This window comes from Gymnoscopelus microlampas, assembly GCF_963454915.1.
Source record: "Gymnoscopelus microlampas genome assembly, chromosome: 5".
NCBI classification, from domain to species: Eukaryota; Metazoa; Chordata; class Actinopteri; order Myctophiformes; family Myctophidae; genus Gymnoscopelus; species Gymnoscopelus microlampas.
This window is the reverse complement of record NC_139942.1, coordinates 19045207-19066452: the sequence shown is the minus strand read 5'-3', so window position 1 is coordinate 19066452 and position 21246 is coordinate 19045207. Positions and strand designations below refer to the sequence as shown.

Sequence of the window (21246 nt, the reverse complement as noted above, 5' to 3'; positions counted from 1 at the left end):
ACATCTATATCATTTTAAACTGCAAATGGCATTTAGAATTAAACGACAGTGGTGCATTCATGCCAGTATGCTTATTTTGAATGATTAGCAATTGAAGAAACTAAAAGTTGAATTGAGTTTTGAAGCATTTGTTTTTGGTTGGCCACACTCGCATGCAACTGTGTGTAGGAAGCACTGTGTTCAAGTTTGAGTGAGTGCTGCCTCTCCCTGCGTAATCCAGCATGCCATCCCTACGGTCTCCTCAGTGCACTGACAGAGCCAGTGTTGCCAGATTCTACAGAGCCAGTGTTGCCAGATTTTGCGAGAGAAACGAGCGGCAGAGTCTACGTGTTAAAAAATGAGTTAATATATCATCCAATTCTGTTTTACCACTTGAACCCTTATACATCGACTATGTGAAAATGGCCGATATTGTTGTGAGCTTGTAGATCTGCTATTTTCCAAAGATCTTGAAATATTTGGAATAAACTTTTTTTTTTTTTAACAAAACAAATCCCTTGCACAAAATATTCAGAAAATTCAAATGGGGGTCTGTGGCCAAATACATATTAATTTGATTTTTTTTTACATGAAAATGTTTCATAACCACTGATTAAACATCAGGAAGAAAACCCAAATAATCAACAACACTTAAGCAACAAAATGCACAAATAAACAACACTTTAAAAACAAGCCCAAAAACCTGCAATTACCAATATATTTACAAGCGACTTAAATGAAAAGTAAGCCCAAAGTCGCTTATAATAAGAAGACTTGGCAACACTGGTCCGAGCATGCTTGATGTGTGGCCGCTCTGCAGAGCACTGCAGACTTTTGATTGACAGCAGCACATGAAACCCATTGCCAAGGTGCTTGAGAGAGGCCTATATGTGGTGGTCGTGTTATCGTCTCTGCACCAAGCCCACTCCACTGTCCTCGAGGGCGTGGCTGTGTATATGCATGTAAGAATGGGGAAAAAAAACAGTGTTTTTAGTTTAGGTAGCAGGGCTCAGGGAGCATTCATTTGAATTTGCGTTGTGTGTATTTGGTTATGGCTCTAGTGCAGGCTAGAATAATAAACATAGGACCACATTTCTTGGTATTTAAAAAAAAATGTTTTAGAGAAAAACAAATGGTATCTGTGCTTACCCGTAGTAACTTGGTGAGAGTAGAAGGAAGAGTCAGAGAAAGTAAAAGTAGCTAGTGCTTTTATATTTCCTTTTTTTTTCTCACCTTTTTTTTTCTCACCTTAATGATGATTACAACGTGTGTGGAGGCCCAACTGTAGTGCGGGGTAGGGTCGTACTCTTCACAGGTGTGCACGCCTTCCAATAGGAAATAATGTGGAATTATAGGAGCAGTGGGAAGAGGGGAAAAATAACCATGTTTCCCTCACAGCTCCGACATTAGGAAGTGGAAAGAGCCAGCGTTTTTCCCCAGCGTCGTTTACATGCACAAGATTGGAGACGAGATTGTGTGTGTGTGTATGTGTGTGGGGGGGGTGTTCAGTAGGTCCGTTCTAAGTTCTAAGCAGGCTTGAGTGCTGGGGAAATGCCCAGTGTTTCATAGTTAATAGGCTGAATATCAAAAGCACCAGTGGTGAGTTTGGAGGACAGATTCATTTGACTTCAGTCATATATTCAAAGTATAAGCTAAGACTGCAGATTAAGGACCTCAGTTATCCAGGTTTTGCTCCCTCTAGCATAAATTAGTAATCAGTTTGTTTATTGGTACTCTTGTTTCTCAGATACTTTGCTTGATCTCGTTTCCTCCAAAGTGCCACATTTGAGACTAGACATAAGGTGACCTTTTCATGTCATGGTCCAGAATGCCAGGCAAACTCTACATCCTAATGGCTTACAGCTTGATGCATACGCCTGCCATGATAACCCAGAGCTAGTCCGACCTCTTTCTCCTCATCCTGTATTCTGTTGCTTACCACCCCGCACGACACCATATGCCTGCCACATATGTCTACGGATGGATCACACATTAACACACAAACTATTTTTAGCCATGTGTGAAATCTTATAAGCGACGGCTGATATACAGGAAAGAGTTTAAGAGACCAAAGTGTCTTGTCCTAGCTTCCTTTCACTGGTGTAGGTCTGTAGGAAGGTGGTGGTGAACTTGTTATCAGTCCCTCTTGCAGGTGTTCACACGTCGGAGTGTACTGTTGGTACACATGTTGTGAGGTGTCAACATTTTGCGAGAGAAAGATTTATGTCGGCAGAGAAATGCCAAAACGGAAATGCCAAATGCAGTGTAATTTCAGTACATTAAGTAAACTCTTTAATTATAAAGAATCTTAAATTTAAGTTCCAAAGTGGCATTAATAATGTCAAGAAAAGAAAAAAATATTCTGCCTAACATTTATAATCCAATTGAATTTGTATAAAAACACAGCTTTTCCTCTTTTCCGGCATATAATATATGGTGACCATACAGCAAGAATGAGGCAGAAGTAAAGTCAGCCCTTTGTCTGTAAATGTATATTTATATATCGTCACTGTCGGGTGGAAACCTTATATGTCCAAAACCGTTTTTTTATTATTATTTTAAAAACGTATTAAAATAGTGAGAATAGCTGATCTACAATCTCACAACTCATGGTGACGCGTTCTGAGCTTGTAGATATGCTATTTTCATTACTTTTGTGTGACACTCTTGTATGATGAAGTAGGGCATTAAAAATCTGGAGATACAAGGTTTCTGCCCGACAGCAACAATATGTTTGTGCTCTTATGATCCAGTGAGTATTTTCTAATATTTACAGCTTGTAGCAGAGACAAAAACAGTTGACTATTTTGTTTCCGCAAAGCGAGTTTAATGATCTTCATGCTAGAAAGGTCACCACTCGGCCGGCACCTAGGCTAAGTGTAGCCTGACAGTGTGCCGCGGGTTCGAGTCCTGAGGCCTTTGCTGCGTGTCACTCCCCATTTCCTGTCAGCCTACTGTCCTATCCATAAAGGCATAAAAGCCCAAAAACAAATCTTTAAAGAAAGGTCGCCACTGCATAAAACCGGGGACCTTTTGTGAACACTTTGGTTTTTGGACTTTACATTGAAAACGAGCACAAAGTAATATGCAAACTCTGTGAGTGACTGTGTAGTACTAGGCATGGGACAATATGACAATTTTATGCCACTGGCCAGTGAAGATTATTATATTAACATGGCTAATGCTAATTATTACTATACGAGAAGCATTATATTTAGCTTGCATATTTTGCATTAACTAATTATTTCATCTGATTGTGCCCTCTTGTGGAATACAGCAGTAAAACACATCCTCCAAATGATTAGCTGCCCATGTTTTTTCAGCTCAATGTTTTGGAAATTTAAATAAAAATGAGTTTCAGCCCTACTAGTCTGACAACAACACATTGCTAAATTAATCATACTGCCACCTCTTGAGGCGTGTGAAAGTGGAAAAAAAAGCAGATAAAACAATAGATTAGTATTTGATTTGAGCTCCTTCACCCCTTGATGACATCAGAGCAGCCTGCAGATAGAAGTGTGCTGAGATGAACAGAGAGGGCATTCAGAATAATGGACCAAAAGAGAGAGCAGAGTGAACACAGATGAGTGGACGGAGGATAGGCAGAGGAGGAACAGATGAATAGGGCAGTTAACCGTAAATATATCTAAACCCATATTTTTCAGACTATTTTTCAGACTAGAGAATGTGATTCATCACAGAACATTTTTTATAGACTTTTGATAATGTACTAAATTGACCAGTCTGATTAACCTCTTAACCCATTAAGACCTGAAGCCGATTCTACAAATGTCTTCTAAATCCCAACAGTATTCTGAAAAATACGTATGTTTCTATAATCAGTGGTGCTCAAACCTTTTCATGTCAAGGACCCCCAAAATTATATTTTGGCCGCCGAATCCCATCTCAAAAAATGTTTTGTTCCAGGGACCCCCAGAAGCAAAGATTTGAGTTAAAAATGTTCGCTTTAAACAATATATATTCTAAGATTTGCACACATTTTCACGATTTTTGAATGGCCAAAGTGTAAAATAATGCTTTTTAGCTCAAATCAAAAGTGACACAGATGCGTTCCAGGTCTTAATGGGTTAACCCTGTATTATTTGTTGTACAGTATGGAGTATGAAAATTGTAAAAATCTACAAGATAAGGAATTGTTGCGGCGCAGTGTGAGCTTGTAGATCCGCAATTTTCACTATAAAAAATCCTAATTGTTCATGAATCATAATCGAGGCAAAAGTAAAGAATTATTCGTGATGGATAGATTTATGCCTATGTTTTTACATCATGGTCAACTCTGTTTGTTTGTCTGAGGCTAATCGTGCAAACCACTTTGATCAGCACAACTACTTGTGCATGTTGCCAATAGGCCAAGGAAGTGCCTCCATGCATTTTCTTTCAAATGGATATATGCGTTATGTTTTTGAAATATTTAATGTCAATTGGGGTCACCGGTTAACCTCCCAGCCCGCACTCCGAGCAAGACTCCCTGTCTCTTTCTCTCGAACCCTCGAACCCTCATGTCTCTTTGTCTCTTATTCTTTACTCTTCGGGTTCTCTTTTTGTACCTCTTTTCTCCCTCTCCACCCTCTAGCCTGTCCCCAAACACACACCCCACCGTCCGTCTACCCATGCTGTCCTCTCCTGCCTGTTACAAGGATACACCCTGTCTCCTTCTGTCCATTTCCATCCCCTTCTCTCACTCTTTCTTTCATCTACTTCTCTCGCCACTGTCCGTCCTCCTCCTGTCTGCCTCTGCTGCCCCCCCCCCCTTCCCCGGGGTTGTCTCTAGGACAGGGGTGGGGCTGTCAAGATTACACATTTAAGTTGACTATTAATTGTCCCTGAAATAATTGTGATTAACGATTTTAATTATTGTGTGGCATTGAACATTGGAACATATGAAGCCTTTTAGGCTTCTTAATCAAAAATTGCACAGGGCAAATATGACAAATAACTTAAATATACAAAAAAATTATTGACATATTTGCACATTTTTATACATGTAAAAACAAAAGCATAAATAGCTGATCTACAAGCTTCGCGTTGTAAGCTTGGAGATCTGCTATTTCAGCTTTTTTCAATATTTGAAAATATGTGAAAATCTTTCAACATGGAAACGATTATGCAAAAATAATTGCCATTATCTCAAATCATTGCGATTAGACGATTATGTAATAATTGTGACAGGCCTAGACAGGGGGCCAATTCACTGTCTGTCCTTCTTGTGACACGTCTTAACTTGTCTGTGATGATGAATCATATTCTCTTGTCCGCTGCCAAATTACCAATCTCTCTATCACAGACCCAGGGAACGTATGAATGTTGTGCTTCCTCGGTGGATGGGAGGGGGTTCTGAAAGGTCAAGTAAACCTGTGTGTGTGTGTGTGTGTGTGTGTGTGTGTGTGTGTGATGCCGTGCAGCCCGTAATGTCAGCTACGGTTTCCATGGCAGCCAGGTCGGACGCAAGCGAATGATTGGGTGTTAGAACACGGCGAACTGTTGGTCCTGTATGTGCGCATACATACGCATACACAAACATCACGTCTGGGTTTCTGTGCGTTTATGTGATTTGGCCTTGGTGTGTGCAGGCTGTTATGTGTGGTAAGGTTGTGTCTTGGTGAAGCGGCTTGTGTTTGTCGGCTTATTAGCATATTTAGTATGTAGTGTGTAAGTCACTGTGTACCCGCTGTTTGTGTCTACTGTAGGTGTGTGTCCTAGTTTGTGTGTGCTGGGCTGATGGTGCAGCGCTGGTGAAATATGAGTCAGGAAACGGGCAGGAGAAGCCTGTCTCCTCATCTCCTCTCCTCATCTCCTCCTCATGTATCGGGCATCTTCTGTCGTCCTCTCCTTCACACACTCCCTCTCTTTATATTTCCCAGTTTCGATTTCTCTCTCTGCTTGCTGCCTCTCTTTCTCTGCCGTTCTTTGTTCCTCTCTTTTTCTCTCTCACACACACACACACACACACACACACACACACACACACACACACACACACACACACACACACACACACACACACACACACACGACGGGAGCAGCAAGCCTCTCTTCACATTTACAGCAGAGCGCAGGTGTTGTCACTGAAGTGTTGATGGAGCTCTGCGCTTCACCAGAGAATGACTCAGAGGAACTGCGTGTGTATGTGCTGAACACAGCACATACACACGAGAGGTCTGAACTGTATGGATGTCTCTCTCTCTCTCTGTATGTCTGTTTCTGTCTGTCTAACACTTTGTCATTGTTTCTCTAAATATCCTCCCCTCTTGCCTTCTCTCTGTCTTTGTCTGCATGCCTCTGTCTTTTCTCCCCCTCTCTGCCTGCCTGTCTCTTCCATTTCTCTCACCCCTTTCATCTGTATCTGCCCCTCCCGTCCCTCTCTCCATCGGACCGCTCAAAGCTCCTTGCCTCGCAAATTTAACATGCCGCCTGCCAGTACAACGTTCCCATTGAAATCGATGCTTGAAAAGGAAGGCTGAATTCACCAAACTTGAATGACTCATCAGACGGCCAACGGCGCTAAACAAAGCAGTGAGACTTCCTCCCAGCGTGACAACCAATGGTCTTGTGCCACGTCAGTAGCCCCCCCCCCACCCCCCCGGAAAAAAAAATCATCTCCACTGATTTGTAGACTCGGCTCCACGGTGACCTGTCGCCTACATCTCGCCTGGCGACCAGAGTGAGTTTGACAGGCGAGAGACAGAGTGGAGCGACCGCCTGACTCCACAGTAGCCTGGAGCTACCGGTGACATCCAGGACCTGGAGAAAGTGTTTGGGTGACGGGGGTGGGGGTGTAGAATGAGACGGGGTACGGCTTGAAGCGCACATAATCTACTGGGACTCGGTACATGGGAGAGAGCGGCTTGTTGTCGGCGTGTGGAGCTTGTTTGTGTATGCGTCCGTGTCCGTGTACAGCACTGTGTTGTGATGATTGGAGCAGGGTTAGGGCACAGCATGAAAGGCTAGTTAGTTTTCTGCAAGTGTGGCACAGATTGTCATGTGTGTGTTCGTGTGTGTCTACAGGTACATGCAAATCATGGATTACGTTTTCATGAAAGGAGATTGTGCAAAATTTGCATGTGTGTGTATACATGTATGTGTTTATCTCATTCCTGTGTGTGGTTAGACTGCATCTAGTGTGTGTGTGTGTGTGTGTGTGTGTGTGTGTGTGTGTGTGTTTGTGCGAGCACGCGCACAGATGTTTTTTTTGCCGGTGCGCATCATGGATTCAAGCGCTGTTATTGGTTGAAGCACATACAGTCGGCTGTGAACACTCGCAAGAGTAATCCATTTGTGAATGTCTTGACATTACCTTGTGGAACATGGACTGGATACACTGGAGCCTTGTCCCTCCGCCCCCCACTGTGAACGCCGGGCGGGGTTTGCCTCAGGACTTTGAGGAAACCCTGGCTCTAACCACAGCTCTGAGCTACAGTCTGCTGGCCTGTGAGACCTGCCTGAGGGACTGGCACAGCATTGGCTTTGATCCTGTGAGTATGTCCAGAAACCGAGGTTATTATTATAGACCAGGGCTGCCACTTTTGAGCTGGCTTGTCGTCACGTCATTGTTTGATGCTTGCTGCGTAGTGCTCTGTCCAATTACGAAGCAGTAAGAATGATTAGTGACAGAAATGACATCAATGTTTATGACTGATTCTCTGGGTCATGAATGTGAGAAGATTGACTTCAAATGTTCTGTTCCGTCTCATGTTGCTGAGAAACCTAAGATGCCACATTGTAAACTTGTGCTTGTGGCTACAAGAACTACGTGCCATGTCTCCTGTAGCGTATTCCACGGGTTCTGGATTTGTTTTCATACGCTATGACTTGGTTTTAGATGAGGTTCTCCTCAAGAGGTAGGACTAACCTGAGTTCTGTTAACCTATGGGAGGGGCAAGCAGTGCTGTTACTCTGGATTAGTTAAGCTGAGGTGACGACACTGCAACCAGACGCTTGATTAACACAACACCACCATTAACGGCAGAGGAAAGCCAGGTTACAGATTTTTTATTTTATTCATACCAAACTGTTATTTTGTCACATAATTAACTTGCTGAGGATTCCTGTACTGAGGATTCCTGTACTTCCCGTACCTCACAATACGATATATATCACGATATTAGGCCCACGATAACAATATATATCACGATATTCGACTATATTTGATATATTGCGATATCACAATATTTGATATCTATTGCAAGAAATTTCACCAACGATATATCACGATATATGAAAATATCGATATATTGCATGAAAATTCACCAACGATATATCACGATAGTCCTTGTATTCAATTCATGAACACATAAAATAGCACCAAACAGTTCAAAATCATCATTACACAAATACAGAGTAGGAAAAACAACGTATCACAAACCTTATTTTTTTTATTTATTTTTTAATATCGTTTTTTTCCGGCAGTATATCGATTATTTATCGCGGGAGAAAGTATCGCGATATATCGTCCCACCCCTAATGTTGTTTTTATTGAAGCAACAACTCCCAACTTCAGTTTTATGAGTGAAGTTGGAGAGCATAAGACCAAATGTGGAGTTTCTGTTTTGTTTAAAGATGACCTCCAATTCAACTTTCCAACTTATGGAAATTTGACCTCTTTTGAATATGTGTCTTCAATTGATTGTTCTTCTCGAGCTGTGTTCCTAAATATCTAAAGGCCACTGGAATACTGCATATTTGTTTTTGCTTTGCTGAACTATTGTCTGTCTGTAATTTGTATTGACTTTGATTGATAAACCCCCCCCCAGGACAAAGAACTTTGCTGTGTTCTTGATAAATATGGGCTGATTCAGCATGTGACGGAGCCCACCCACAACACGGGGCACACTTTAGACTTAATCATCTCCAATGGTCTCAACATGTCTAAAGTTGTGGTAACTGTTGCGCTCTATGATCATTCCAGAGTTTTCTTCGAGAGTACTATCTCTGTACACACAAGTGTTCTTCCACACCTGTGATCAGTCAATAAGCTTGTAGATAATTTCATTCTAAAATTGCAAATGTTATTGATGCCATCTCCACCACTAAAACTGGGCATACGCTGCATGGTTTTAGAAATGTAATTTTTTACTAGTACTCAAGTCAAAGCGCACGATTTGTGTTCACACACTTGACACTGTATGGTCTGATCATTAAGCCCGACTTGAGTGCTCACACTATAAGTCGGTCCCTGTCAGCCCTTGCTGTCCATTCTTGGCTGTTGACAATTGTCAATAAATATTTATTTGAAAGCTCTGAGGCAGGAGATTTCAAATGAAATCAACACAACCATAATTATTCCCTGCCAATGTTTCTCTCTTTCATATTTGTTGGAAAGCCAATCATCTCCATACTACTGGCACAGGCGTATTTGCATAGTGCACAGACACACCGATACCTGACAGACAAATCAAATAAGAAAATATAGAACTAACAAGAATATGATCACAGTCTTAACGGCGCCATCGAACAAACTATAAACTGTCATAGTCAGCAGAAAGCCAAATTACTGATGTAGTCAACAGTGGCAGAGACAATAGTAAATCACTCGGTTCCAGCCATCAACGACACTTAAAAAAATATTGAGTTGCCTAGCCCCCTTGCCAAACTTCAATTAGAAGCGATGAATGAGGTCCAGTCTCCATCCTACAGTCCCCAGTTGGGGCCAGGCATATCCATCGCTCCCTGGCTGCATCGGAACTTCCATTAGCACCTCCATGCATTAATATTATAACCCCAGGCCATTATAATGTCTGGCACTTTACCTGCCGTGACGTGTTCAGTAAAGTCCCACCTGCCGCCTTACTTCTGGTTATCATGGAAACCAATTAGTCATCTAAACCGTCTGATTAGTTATCAGAAAGAGACATTACATTTGGACATGTATATCAACTACAAAGATATGAAATTATAAGGGTGGCACTCTCCTGTGTAAACGGATACCTGAAGAATAGGTACCGTCTTAGTTTAACATTTACTGAAATGATTTGATATAATCAATACAGTACTATATCTGTCTTCTCAGTTGGCGTAGCATTTGTTATTGTCGAGCATTGTTGTTGCAGTGTATTTATGCATATTTTTTATCACTTGGGCGATGCCTGTTGAACGCATGCCCCTCTGCTTATGCAATTCCTACTGTACCCGTTGTCATAGTAAATGGAGGTCAGCCTATGATGTCACATTGGTGGCATCAGGGATCTCCATGAAAGTGAGATCTTTGGATTTTCGGTTCTGGACAAGCGCTGGTCCGACCAAATTTCCACTGGTCACAACACACCCGCTGGTCCTCGGTGATACACACGCCAAGTTTTGAAGTCGATCGGTCAGATGGTGCTTGAGTTATAAAACAGACAGAAAATCCATGCATTTATAGATAGATTTGTATTTTTTTGTGTGAATTTGACCTTTGCCGTGTTCATGTCTGAACCAAACTGTTCACGTTGTGTTCTTGCCTAAATAATGAATCGGTGCTTCAATTTGTGTCCCCTGTGACGTCTTTTGTGAAACGAGTGGAACAGTATGCAGATGACGCTTCATGGTTTTTAATGGGAAACATGCTAGAGTGAATTTGTACCTAATCACTGGTGTTACCCACAGCATGGGCAGCTCGCTGGCAAGGGGAAATGTACGTGATGGTTATCTTGTGTTTATATAACTGATGTGCCAATGTGACTGGACCACTTAACCCATTTAGACTTGTTGTAACCTATACGTCTTTATAACTTTCAGTTGGGGACAACATCTGTGTCACATTTTAGATGCTGCTATATATAGCAACATTATTATTCTTTTTTTGAATAAAATCGTTTTTCAGAAAACTGTTAGGATTTAGAAGGCGTGTTTAGCCTCGGGTCTTAATGGGTTTATGAATCAATTATACAGTCGAAACAGAATCAATGTTGTCAGTTAATTATGAATCCCCAGACATGTCTCGAATCTGAATTGCTTACACCACCACTAAATGTACTGTGTGTCTCATTTAACCTCACTCTGGATTAGAGCATTGAAAAAGTGAATATTATTTAAACATATTGAGCTTTTGCAGCCATTGTTGGGTACTCTGGATACTGGATATAAGAAAACACCACACCCAATTTAAAAGTCCTCCTTTATTTACCATCCCCTTTGTTTTGTCTTCCCAGGAATCCGCTAAGGTTTCGGACCTGAACCCCAATGCGAAAGCATGGGCCAACCACATGTTTAGCCTGGACCGCAGTGGGAACACTGACACCACACCCGCTGCCCTCCACACATGGAAGGAAGGCTCTGAGAGCTCCGCCGACCCTGGCCCTGAAGGTCAGACGGTACCTCCCTCAACCTCCCAATCTCCAGCACAATCTTTTTTTTATTTTGTCTTCAACTAGCTATAATTTACCATCTAAATATCCCATGGTACAAGGATCAGTGTCTAATTGATGACTGTTTACTTGTCGAAAGGCCTAAGAGCAGAGAAATAGACTAAATTGACCACTTTACCTGTGTTTGACTGGTAGTAATTTCCAATCATTCAGCCTCTGGGACTCAGCAAAAACCATTGGGCAATAAAATGGATGGGGCGACTTGAATTCTCCCCACCCAGATAGGCTGGAGATTTGAACATGCAACCCTCCTTTGGTCAGCAACCCACTCCAGTACTTTCTTGTCTTTTTCCTCGTCACACTTAAAAAATGTCTTAAATCATTCATACTCAATTTAGTATGAGCCATGAATATTCCTCCCACAGCCCCACTCCCTTCTACACAAATGAGCATAATCACTCATTTTAATGTGATAAAGAGCCAGCCAAGTATAGCTTTTCTCACAGACAGGCTTAACAAAGATATGGGGGTGAAACAGAAATTATTGATTAGCCTGTGTTTGACTCAGGCCCTGTGCACACGTACATGGGTATTTTTAAAAACTGATATCTTTAGCCTTCAACTACTTTATACCCTGTGTATTAGTCAATGTAATTTGGGTGCCATCCAAGATTGGCTTTTGAAATGCCTACCTCATACTGGATTATGTCTAATCTGTGTCTCATAAACAGGCTTTATATGTATGGACCCAGTTCAACCAAGGGATAGCTTTAACCATTTAGTCAGCATTTCCTTTGTACTGATTCAGCACTGGGGCCTCCACCACCTATTAATTAAAAAGTTAAATCAACTAGCTAAATTAAGAGTTTTATTATTTTGCCAAATTTACCTAAAAAAAACAGGTATTTCCTTTTAATATGTGAACCCAAATGGCACTGGGATGCCTTGAAAGAAGCCATGATGAATGTTCTTATTATAATTGCGTAATGATATGTTGTTTTGGGGCCCAGATTCCCAAGTAGCTGCCTTGCTAATTAGTGCTACCTGCGCAGTATATAATAACGGTGAACATTCCAACTCATATGAACTTCCGTTCCGTTTCCTGTATACACAATTAATAATAAACAAATGGCTAGCTACAGTGTAATGCCCAGTGGTTATTATGATGAGCAAAATCAATACTGGGAGAAAGTATCTCACTATCTTGTGGTCTTCTCACTACTACACAACCCTATCCAGTCTATAGCTAACATCATGATAGATAACATAGTTGGCCAACGCTAGCTAACTACAAGACTATATTAACCAACCGATGGCAGACTGGTTGTGTCCAAAAGCGTTTTGGCTCGTCTCCTAGCAACGGGATGAAATTGTCCATAAAAACAGAGATGAAACGGTGATGTGATGCTTTTATTTCCCCATTTGATTTTCTGTCCAGGCTATGAAGCTAGTGAAGACAAGGCTTATAAGGAGCCTCTACTAGCCCACCCTGATGAGCCTCCCCCGGTGCCAGTGATGCTGGCGGACACCGCACCCATGGCCTCCGTCACACTGGAGTGCTCTGAACCAGCCTACACAGAGTACCCTGAAACTGGGCACGACCCCCCACACACAGGTGGGTCGGTAGAGTTGCAAGTGTAGATCCTGTATAGTCGGGTGTGTTTTAAGGATTGTTTGCATTTCTGCAACTAATTTGATCCTTGCCGATGGAGTTTAAAAAAATTATGCCTTCAACTGCATTTTAAAATTGCGATTCTATTGTGGTCAATGCTTCACCACTTGTCTAACCCGGAAAGGGTACACCGTCCTACAGAACAGCTGCCTGTTTCCTGCTGTTAGGGAAAGGGAACAATTTCAGGGTCCATCATTTGATCATTTACAACCGCGTGAGAAATCTTACTAAATAAAAACAGGGTTTTCGTTTGTGTGCCTGAAGCCGCTGTTGCAGATTGAGTGATGCTGGCAATATGCCTCTTTTATTTGGCTCAGTAAGTCTTTGTCATTGGCAGGTAAATTGCATCATATCTTTTAGAGGCATGAGATTTTATGTTATCGAGGGCTACGTCGTCTTACTGTATTAAAGTGTAAATGTCTTGATCTACACACAGTCAATGAGCAATTGATGTCTGCTCCATACAAAAGGAGCGTTTACATGGGGAAAAGAAAACACATTGCAGGGTAGAATAGGGTGCTTTCTCAATGGGTGACACTGTTACACTGCTTTAATCACTCACCCTGGGGTTGGACAAGGCATTTTCACACTTTACACTGTGCTTCACCCATTCACACATGGGTGGCGGAGGAAAACATTTATCATATACTTTATTGTTCTGAATCTGTGGTTGTTTTATGTGTGTGTCAACAGGCGGAGATGCCCAGCCAGAGAACGGCCAGGAGGGACTGAGGGACCACCTGAAGAAAACCCTGGAGTTCTGTCTGTCACGGTGAGTTGAACTGATCTGAGATCCAACATGAACACATAAGCTCATAAACACTGCATGCATGAAAAGGCTCCACTGCTCAGACGCTGTACTCTGGCTCTTAACGGAGAGATGCACTTTATAACGGAGTCCTGACAAGAAAAATTGCATCCCTTAACAACTCATTAACAAAAGAATAAAACGCCATAGTCCCCCTCCCTCTTGGCTCCGTTGATCCAAGCAATAGTGTTTCTGTTAAGAGCGATCAAGATTCACCCATGGAGAACTCTGAAATATGCCGTGATTTTGCAACAGCAGCCTTCATACTCATTTGTCTCTCTGTCTCACTCTCTCGCTCTCCGTCTCTCTCTCTCTCTCTGTCTGTTGGTCCCCTGCTGTGGGCGTGAGGCGTGCCCTGAATGAAAGCCCTATTTCATACTGTCAGAGAAGACCGCTGGCGTGGGGGTGGACCAATGGGCCTCATGGATTGGTCTGCTCTCCTGATCTTTATTGACGCACACAAAGCCACATAGGGTTGACGTGTACACTGTAAAATCCTGAGTGTTAAAGGGACACTGCTTTTGAACCAAAATCCCATTGTTCTGGTATGGGAAGGTCTTATATACTGTATATAGTGTGGCAAAAATGATCTTATGTATTCTCTGATTTTCAAAATTGGCAAAATGTCCACGATGACACTGAGGCAAGCTCTAAATTCACAGAATACACAAGGTACGTTTTTAACACACTAATCAGAACAGGGATTTGCGTTAAATATCGGCAAAGATTACCTTTAATTTAACTCTTGAGACTGTACAAAGAAACACAATGGACCTGTAAGTGTCCATTTTGTTAATTTGTGCACATTAAGAGTTCAATTAAAAATCAGGATTTTACCAGGGTTCTTTGACAGAAAAGACTCATGGACGATAAGAGTATTAATCTCCATACCATTTGATGACCTTTTTAATCATTACCTTACCGGCTCTGCCAGGCTTTGTCCGCATGCGTCATAGACGCATTGACTGGTCCCAGATGAGATTTCACTGCATTGTCTGTCGTACATGGAGGTTTGCTGTTTGGAAACGGTGGTTAAAAGGACAGTTAAAAATAGACAAGACATGAAGGCAGAGTCCTAGTTGAGTGAACTAACTGAATGTGTCATTTCTCTGCTCCTCTTTCTTTGTCTCTCATCCTCTCCTACTCTGACTTTCATCCTCCTCGTTCCTCTCCCTCACTCTTCCTCATTCTCTTAACTTTCCATCAGCCCTAAAGTCACACCAACAGCGGTAGTTGTTTTCCTCTAAGCGTTTTTCTGCTAAATGCGTCTGTACAAAACATGGGAAACATCTACATCTCCTTTGTGTCGATGTGCAGCGATTGTTGACCTGTCCTCAACTTTTTGCACTACTTTTTGCTGTCTCCTTCTCCTGCCTTGAAGTTGCCCCTTGCCATACGCCACTTTCTCAGAACGTGGAAACGGAATACTGCTGTTGTTGTGAATTCGTAAAACGGCATTCAGGCTGTGTGCCCACTAAAGCATGTTTTTTTTTCTCCAGCTGGAAACGTGAGGTGCTCTTCTATTGCCATCTGGGAGCTTGAGGGCGCTTGGGAGGCAGAGCAATTTTTCAGCCGAGATACTCAGACGAATATTGATAACGAAGCTTTACAATAACGGGCGTAGATGTTAAATTAATCACGATTGAGCAACTGAATGGCCCATTTCTTGCCTTAAATGGATAGATTGTTTACAGACAAGCTGACAGAAACTCTCACAGCTGCTGGCTTGAGCCACTTGAAGCTCACACTGGACCATAACTTGCTCATTAATGGCGTTATACTAATGCCATTCTGCCATTAAGAAAATACAATTCCACGATGAATATAACAAATTCGATGTAATTATATAAGGTAATAATAATAGTTTTAATATATTGTTTTTGTTGAGCTGAAAATTGTGAAATGGGAAGCATTTCCAGCAACATTTCTATGCACATTTGTACATCTAGGAATTGACAGAGGTTCTTTTGTGTAGTTTTTTACCTTTCCTCCGCCAAAGTGATTGGGCAGCTGGGTAAAAGGTGACTGTGATTTGCAGCGTTTTATCCAAATTTGAACATTTTTCATCTCGGTGACCAGATAAAAATTCCATACATGCACGACTCTGCTCGGAATACACACTCAGCGCCTCATCATGCTGCTGGCATTTGTAGCATAGTGTAAATATGGGCCGCTCCCATTGAAAACAATTCAAAGCCATACTCTGGGCTCAGGAAAAATCATCTTGGTGGTTACCGTAACTCAGCAGCGGTTCCGAAACATGGCGTTCAGAAGACATTTTGTCAGCTGACCTCCGTTGTCCCTGTGTGTTTGTTTCCAGGGAGAACCTGGCCAGCGACATGTACCTCATCTCTCAGATGGACAGCGACCAGTATGTGCCAATAGTGACGGTGGCCAACCTGGACCACGTAAAGAAGCTCAGCACGGACGTCGAGCTCATTGTGGACATCCTGCGATGTGAGTGGTCATTAACCCATTGAGACCTGAAGCCGATTCTACATGTCTCCTAAATCCCAATAGTTTTCTGAAAAACTTATGTTTCTATATCAGTGGTCCTCAATCTTTTTCATGTCAAGGACCCCCAAAATTATATGTATTTGGCCGCGGACCCCCATCAAAATGTTTTGTTCCAGGGACCCCCCAGAAGCAAAGATTTGAGTTAAAAATGTTCGCTTTAAAAAAATATATATATTCAAAGATTTGCACACATTTTCACGATTTTTCAAAAATAGCAGATCTACAAGCTCGTAGCGCGGCACTCGGTGCCGCGCTACGAGCTTGTAGATCTGCTATTTTTGAATAGCCAAAGAGTAAAATAATGCTTTTTAGCTCAAATCTAAAAATGACACAGTTCCAGGTCTCAATGGGTTAAAAAGTCATTTTGCTAAAACACAGATTATGTGTTTACCCTGCCCGGTGAGATGCATGGCAGGATTGTATCTCGCTCCTGTCTGTATCTGTGTGTCTGTTGTGGGGGAAAATACACCAAATGCGTGGCCAGGTTTTAATGAAACTTGGTTGGATAAGGAGGCTGCACGGAAGAGATGACTTTTGAGTTGAAGAAGTTTTGGGTTGAAAATGTCAAACATCAAAATGACATAATATGCCAATCAACCAAGATGTCGGTGCTGGCAGGTTTTAAATCTGCATGTAGTTCCATACTTTATACCCACAAAACCTGACTGTTCATTGCCTCACCAGATAATCTCGCGCATTCTGAAAGGAGTTAAATGTCTATTGCTTACTCGTTCTGAAATCTTCTGTCGTTTACACCAAAGGCAAAAACCAGATGCATCTGCCTGTTGCAAAGTAAATGTTTGTATTACAGCAGGACCTTGCTTTGTCATTTAATTTCCCATGAGAAACTGTTAAAGCAGAGTCTAGCGAGATAGTCCTGCCAGATCGTTTTGTTTTATTCAAGAGCTGAGTGTTAAAAAAATGCATTTAAAAAATCAATTTGTACTATATCAGCTCTGTTAGACTCTGTTAAAGCTGCAGTCTGCAACTTATTTTAATGAATACATACATAACTTGTGGTTGGAGGTGGTCTTTCTACTCTTCCATTGAGAAATTTAGACCCCTGGTGTCTGGTAGGATATTATTGGTTTACATGTAGCCCTGCCTGAAGCCCGATATCTCCCCTGCCAACAGGGGAGTCTCCCCATGTGGGAGACCCGGCTTCAAATCCCAGGTGTTACAGTTACAACTGCCTCTCTCTCCATCGATAGATGTCCTAAAACTTAACTAAACTTTAAGTCATTGTGATGTTGACAGCAACAGGGTATTCAATTAGAATCATGCTGAGTGTCCTTAGGTAGTTCTTAATGTTTGTATATATTGTAGTGTAAAAAAGCTGCATCTATCATTGTTATGGCATTTTATATTTACATTTACATTTTAGGCATTTAGCTGATGGCTTCATTCTGAGAGATAATGAATTTCAAATCAGTGCTGATGAAGATTAGGCTTCTCTTCCTAGATCCACAAGATTACAAACAAACAATAGTTGCTAGGGTCAAGACAAACAGTCCTCCTGTGTCCCTTGAATGGTCCTGTAAGAAAGGAGTGTTAATTGAAGGTAATGAGCGCCAATTGCTGTTGCTTGGTTATTCTGATACCCAATGATGTGAAACGGTACTTATGTGATTACTGCTTTTAGGCTGTGTGAATCCTTTAAAATGTCATGCTTAAATATGGCATTTAGCTGATGTTCTTATATAGAACAGATTTTAATGAGTTCAATAAAAGAAGCTTAAAGGGTTAGTTCAGATTTTTTGAGTATTTTCTGTAGGAAATACTTACCATTAATGTAGTGGTTGCAAAGGTATGAATTGATTGCCCGAGTCCCGTGGTCAGAGTTATGGTCCGTTTCTGATAAATATGAAGTAGTTCCGGTAGATTAGTAGATTTGGTGGGGGCCGCTCATTAAAAATAAATAAATTAAAAAAACTAACGTCATTTGTATTGTTGACCTATTTCTACAATATAGAGCAGGTTTCGTTCAATTTCGACCCCTCTGTCACATGGTACTAATGTTTGTGTCCAGAATCACTGCACCGCGGCAGCCTACTCACGCACAAAATATATGACACAAAAAATAGTACCATGTGACAGAGGGGTCGAAATTGAACGAAACCTGCTCTATATTGTAGAAATAGGTCAACAATACAAATGACGCTAGTTTTTTAAATTTATTTATTTTTAATGAGCGGCCCCCACCAAATCTGCTAATCTACCGGAACTACATGCATATTTATCAGAAACGGACCATAACTCTGACCACGGGACTCGGGCAATCAATTAATACCTTTGCAACCACTACATTAATGGTAAGTATTTCCTACAGAAAATACTCAAAAAATCTGAACTATCCCTTTAAGTAAATGGAACAAGTAGCATAGCCTTAAAATAGCCAGGTAAGAAAGCTCGACATTTATTTAATTCTTAATGTGTCCCGTTTAATTCTAATGTTCAATTTGCTGGTGAACTGAATGCTGTTTCTCTGCGTCTGCCTCCAGCTCTACCATTGGTCCAGGTGGATGAGAAGGGGGAGAAGGTTCGGCCCAATCAGAACCGCTGCATCGTTATCCTCAGAGAAGTCCCTGAGAGTACCCCCATAGAGGTCAGTATGTCCCTGGAAAAAAGTACCTCATAGAAGTGAATATCACCCTGACAGTTCCTCAGAGGTCAGTGTGTATCCCTGACGGTACCTCAAAGAGGTCAGTATATCCCTGCCATCTCTGACAGCCTTTGAGTTTACTCTGCCCACTGTTGGATTGCTAATCCTGTGCCAGTCCCCCACCGTGCCATGGCAGTCGTGTTGGATTTATGCCTTGGGGTTTGACAGACTCAAGGCAACCTGTGTTTTCCAACCAAATTGAAATCTCAAGTTTCACAACCACAGCATTTGGCTGGTCATCAAAATGAATGTGTTAGCAGTTCTATTCTAAGAGTTGGAGCGCTCATTTTAAAAGGGCTGAAATTGAGTCTTATTTATGTTTAATGTTCCTGTGTCTAGTCCTGTTTATTGGTTGGTAGCAAACCAATTTATAGGTGTAAAGATAATGAGACTGCAGTTTGGCAGTGGTACAATTTTCAAGGAACATGAATCTAAACGAACTGTCTTGGAATTTAGAGTCTCACTGATAGCAGGGTGACTCGAGCTATCACTTTAAAATAAGATACAATTTTATCGGCTCCACCATCTGTTTAAAATAGGGCATCTCTATCATATTCTCTGTTATTTAACATGCAGTTTTCTTCCTTGTTACAAGAACTGATATTATATATCAAATTATTATATATCAGACACATAGGATAGGAAAGTGGCATTTCTCTTGCCAAATATTTTAATATTTTGAAAGGAAGCTGACAGTTACAGTACTAAAGGGATTTGTTTGATTTCTAACCTCATTTGTGTTTTATGTTTTTGTGTTGAAGGAGGTGGAAGCTCTGTTCAAGGGAGACAACTTACCCAAGTTCATCAATTGCGAGTTTGCCTACAATGACAACTGGTTCATCACTTTTGAATCGGAGGCTGATGCACAGCAGGTAATGAAACTCGGCTTGTTATTTACTGTTTTCTTATCAATCACTACTTTTCTTAAAATAACATTTTATCCTGAGCGAGAAACTGAATCTGGTGAAGACGCAACAGTGGTTTGTAGATTACCAAAATGCACTGCCACTTCTACTGTCTCATCACCAGTCAACTAGAAGCTGCAAATGATGATTTGGTATCTACATTACATTTTATCGAGGACCGTCTTTAACATCACGGCAGTTTACCGTTATGGAGGTGTGTGTACAGTACACATATTTTCTATTCCTGAGTTTAATGTAACTTTTCCTGGTTCCCAGGCATATCAGTACCTCCGTGAAGAGGTGAAAACCTTCCAAGGGAAGCCAATAAAGGTAGGTGTTCTGTCTGAGAAGCTGTTAAAGTTTCATTAGTGAAGGGCAGGACAAAGATAACCATCCTCATTTATAATTTACCACAACGTTGCACACTGAAACTGACAAAACTCCCATCCAAGGTAGGAGACTCATGCAATCCTTGCTGTTTTTAAGAGGTTTGTTCAAAGTTAACGTGATATCATGTTTTTTAGTCCACTGATATAAGGAAACAAATCTTCCCATGCGCCTCTTAAGAATGTAGCGTTCCTTCCAGAAATCTCATCTGTCCACAGTGCCTCCGTTCTTGACCACTGTTGAATGTTTAATGTACATAGAGTGACACGTGTAGTATAGATGGTCTACTGTCTTCAATACATTCTGTACTTTTCCCTGGCATTTGGAGTGAAGTTGAACTTATTGTCTTCTTGCAAACACATACTCATGTTACTATATTCATTGTATATTCTCCCTGCACTATTGTCACTCAGACAAGCTCTAATGAATTTATTTTGCTTGGTAAATGGTGACCTTGTCACTACTTAACCAACCAAACAGATGTTTTAAGAGTACAAGAGTACCCCCAAAAAATATATATATATTTGAATAACATTTAAATTTAGCTAGAGATGGACTGGTGAGGGAGAGAGAATCGGAGGCCTTGCAGATTTGCATTGGTGCAGAGATTTGTACAGTCAACTAAAAGCCTGTAAACGTCCAGCTTTCCACAGCACTCTCTGTAAAGATGAGGCTGTGCAGTTTTGTAAGGGTAATTTCTGCCTGGAAGTTCACGCCTGGAGTCCAGCACTTTAATCAATTCCAGCAATGTAATCCGTCTTCCTACACCGACTGCACAGAGGCAGTATCATGTCTTTGGCTTTAAAGTAAGAAACTGGATGCTTGATATCCTTGCTCCTTCTTGATCGCTTTCCATATGGGGCAGTAGCTGCAATAGATGACGTGATTGTTGGCTTGCTACAGCACCGCTGGCGCATGTTGGACAAAACTTGTGGCCGGAATAATGTCAACATGGGCCTTCATTTTCATACTCCTGGTTAGGTCGCTGGGATGGTACCTTTTCAGGTGATATG

General features: G+C 41.5%; 1 protein-coding gene across 1 annotated transcript in view; it reads left to right on the top strand.

The window, feature by feature from the left end:
* Positions 1–21246, top strand: part of LOC311045892 (la-related protein 4B-like) — a 46492-nt gene that overhangs the window by 10805 nt on the left and 14441 nt on the right. Inside the window, exons 3-9 of the mRNA XM_084057962.1 lie at positions 11127–11280; positions 12721–12897; positions 13648–13726; positions 16083–16219; positions 18781–18884; positions 19703–19813; positions 20123–20176. Coding sequence (XP_083914088.1) covers positions 11127–11280; positions 12721–12897; positions 13648–13726; positions 16083–16219; positions 18781–18884; positions 19703–19813; positions 20123–20176 — 816 coding nt within the window. The remainder of the gene's footprint in view (positions 1–11126; positions 11281–12720; positions 12898–13647; positions 13727–16082; positions 16220–18780; positions 18885–19702; positions 19814–20122; positions 20177–21246) is intronic.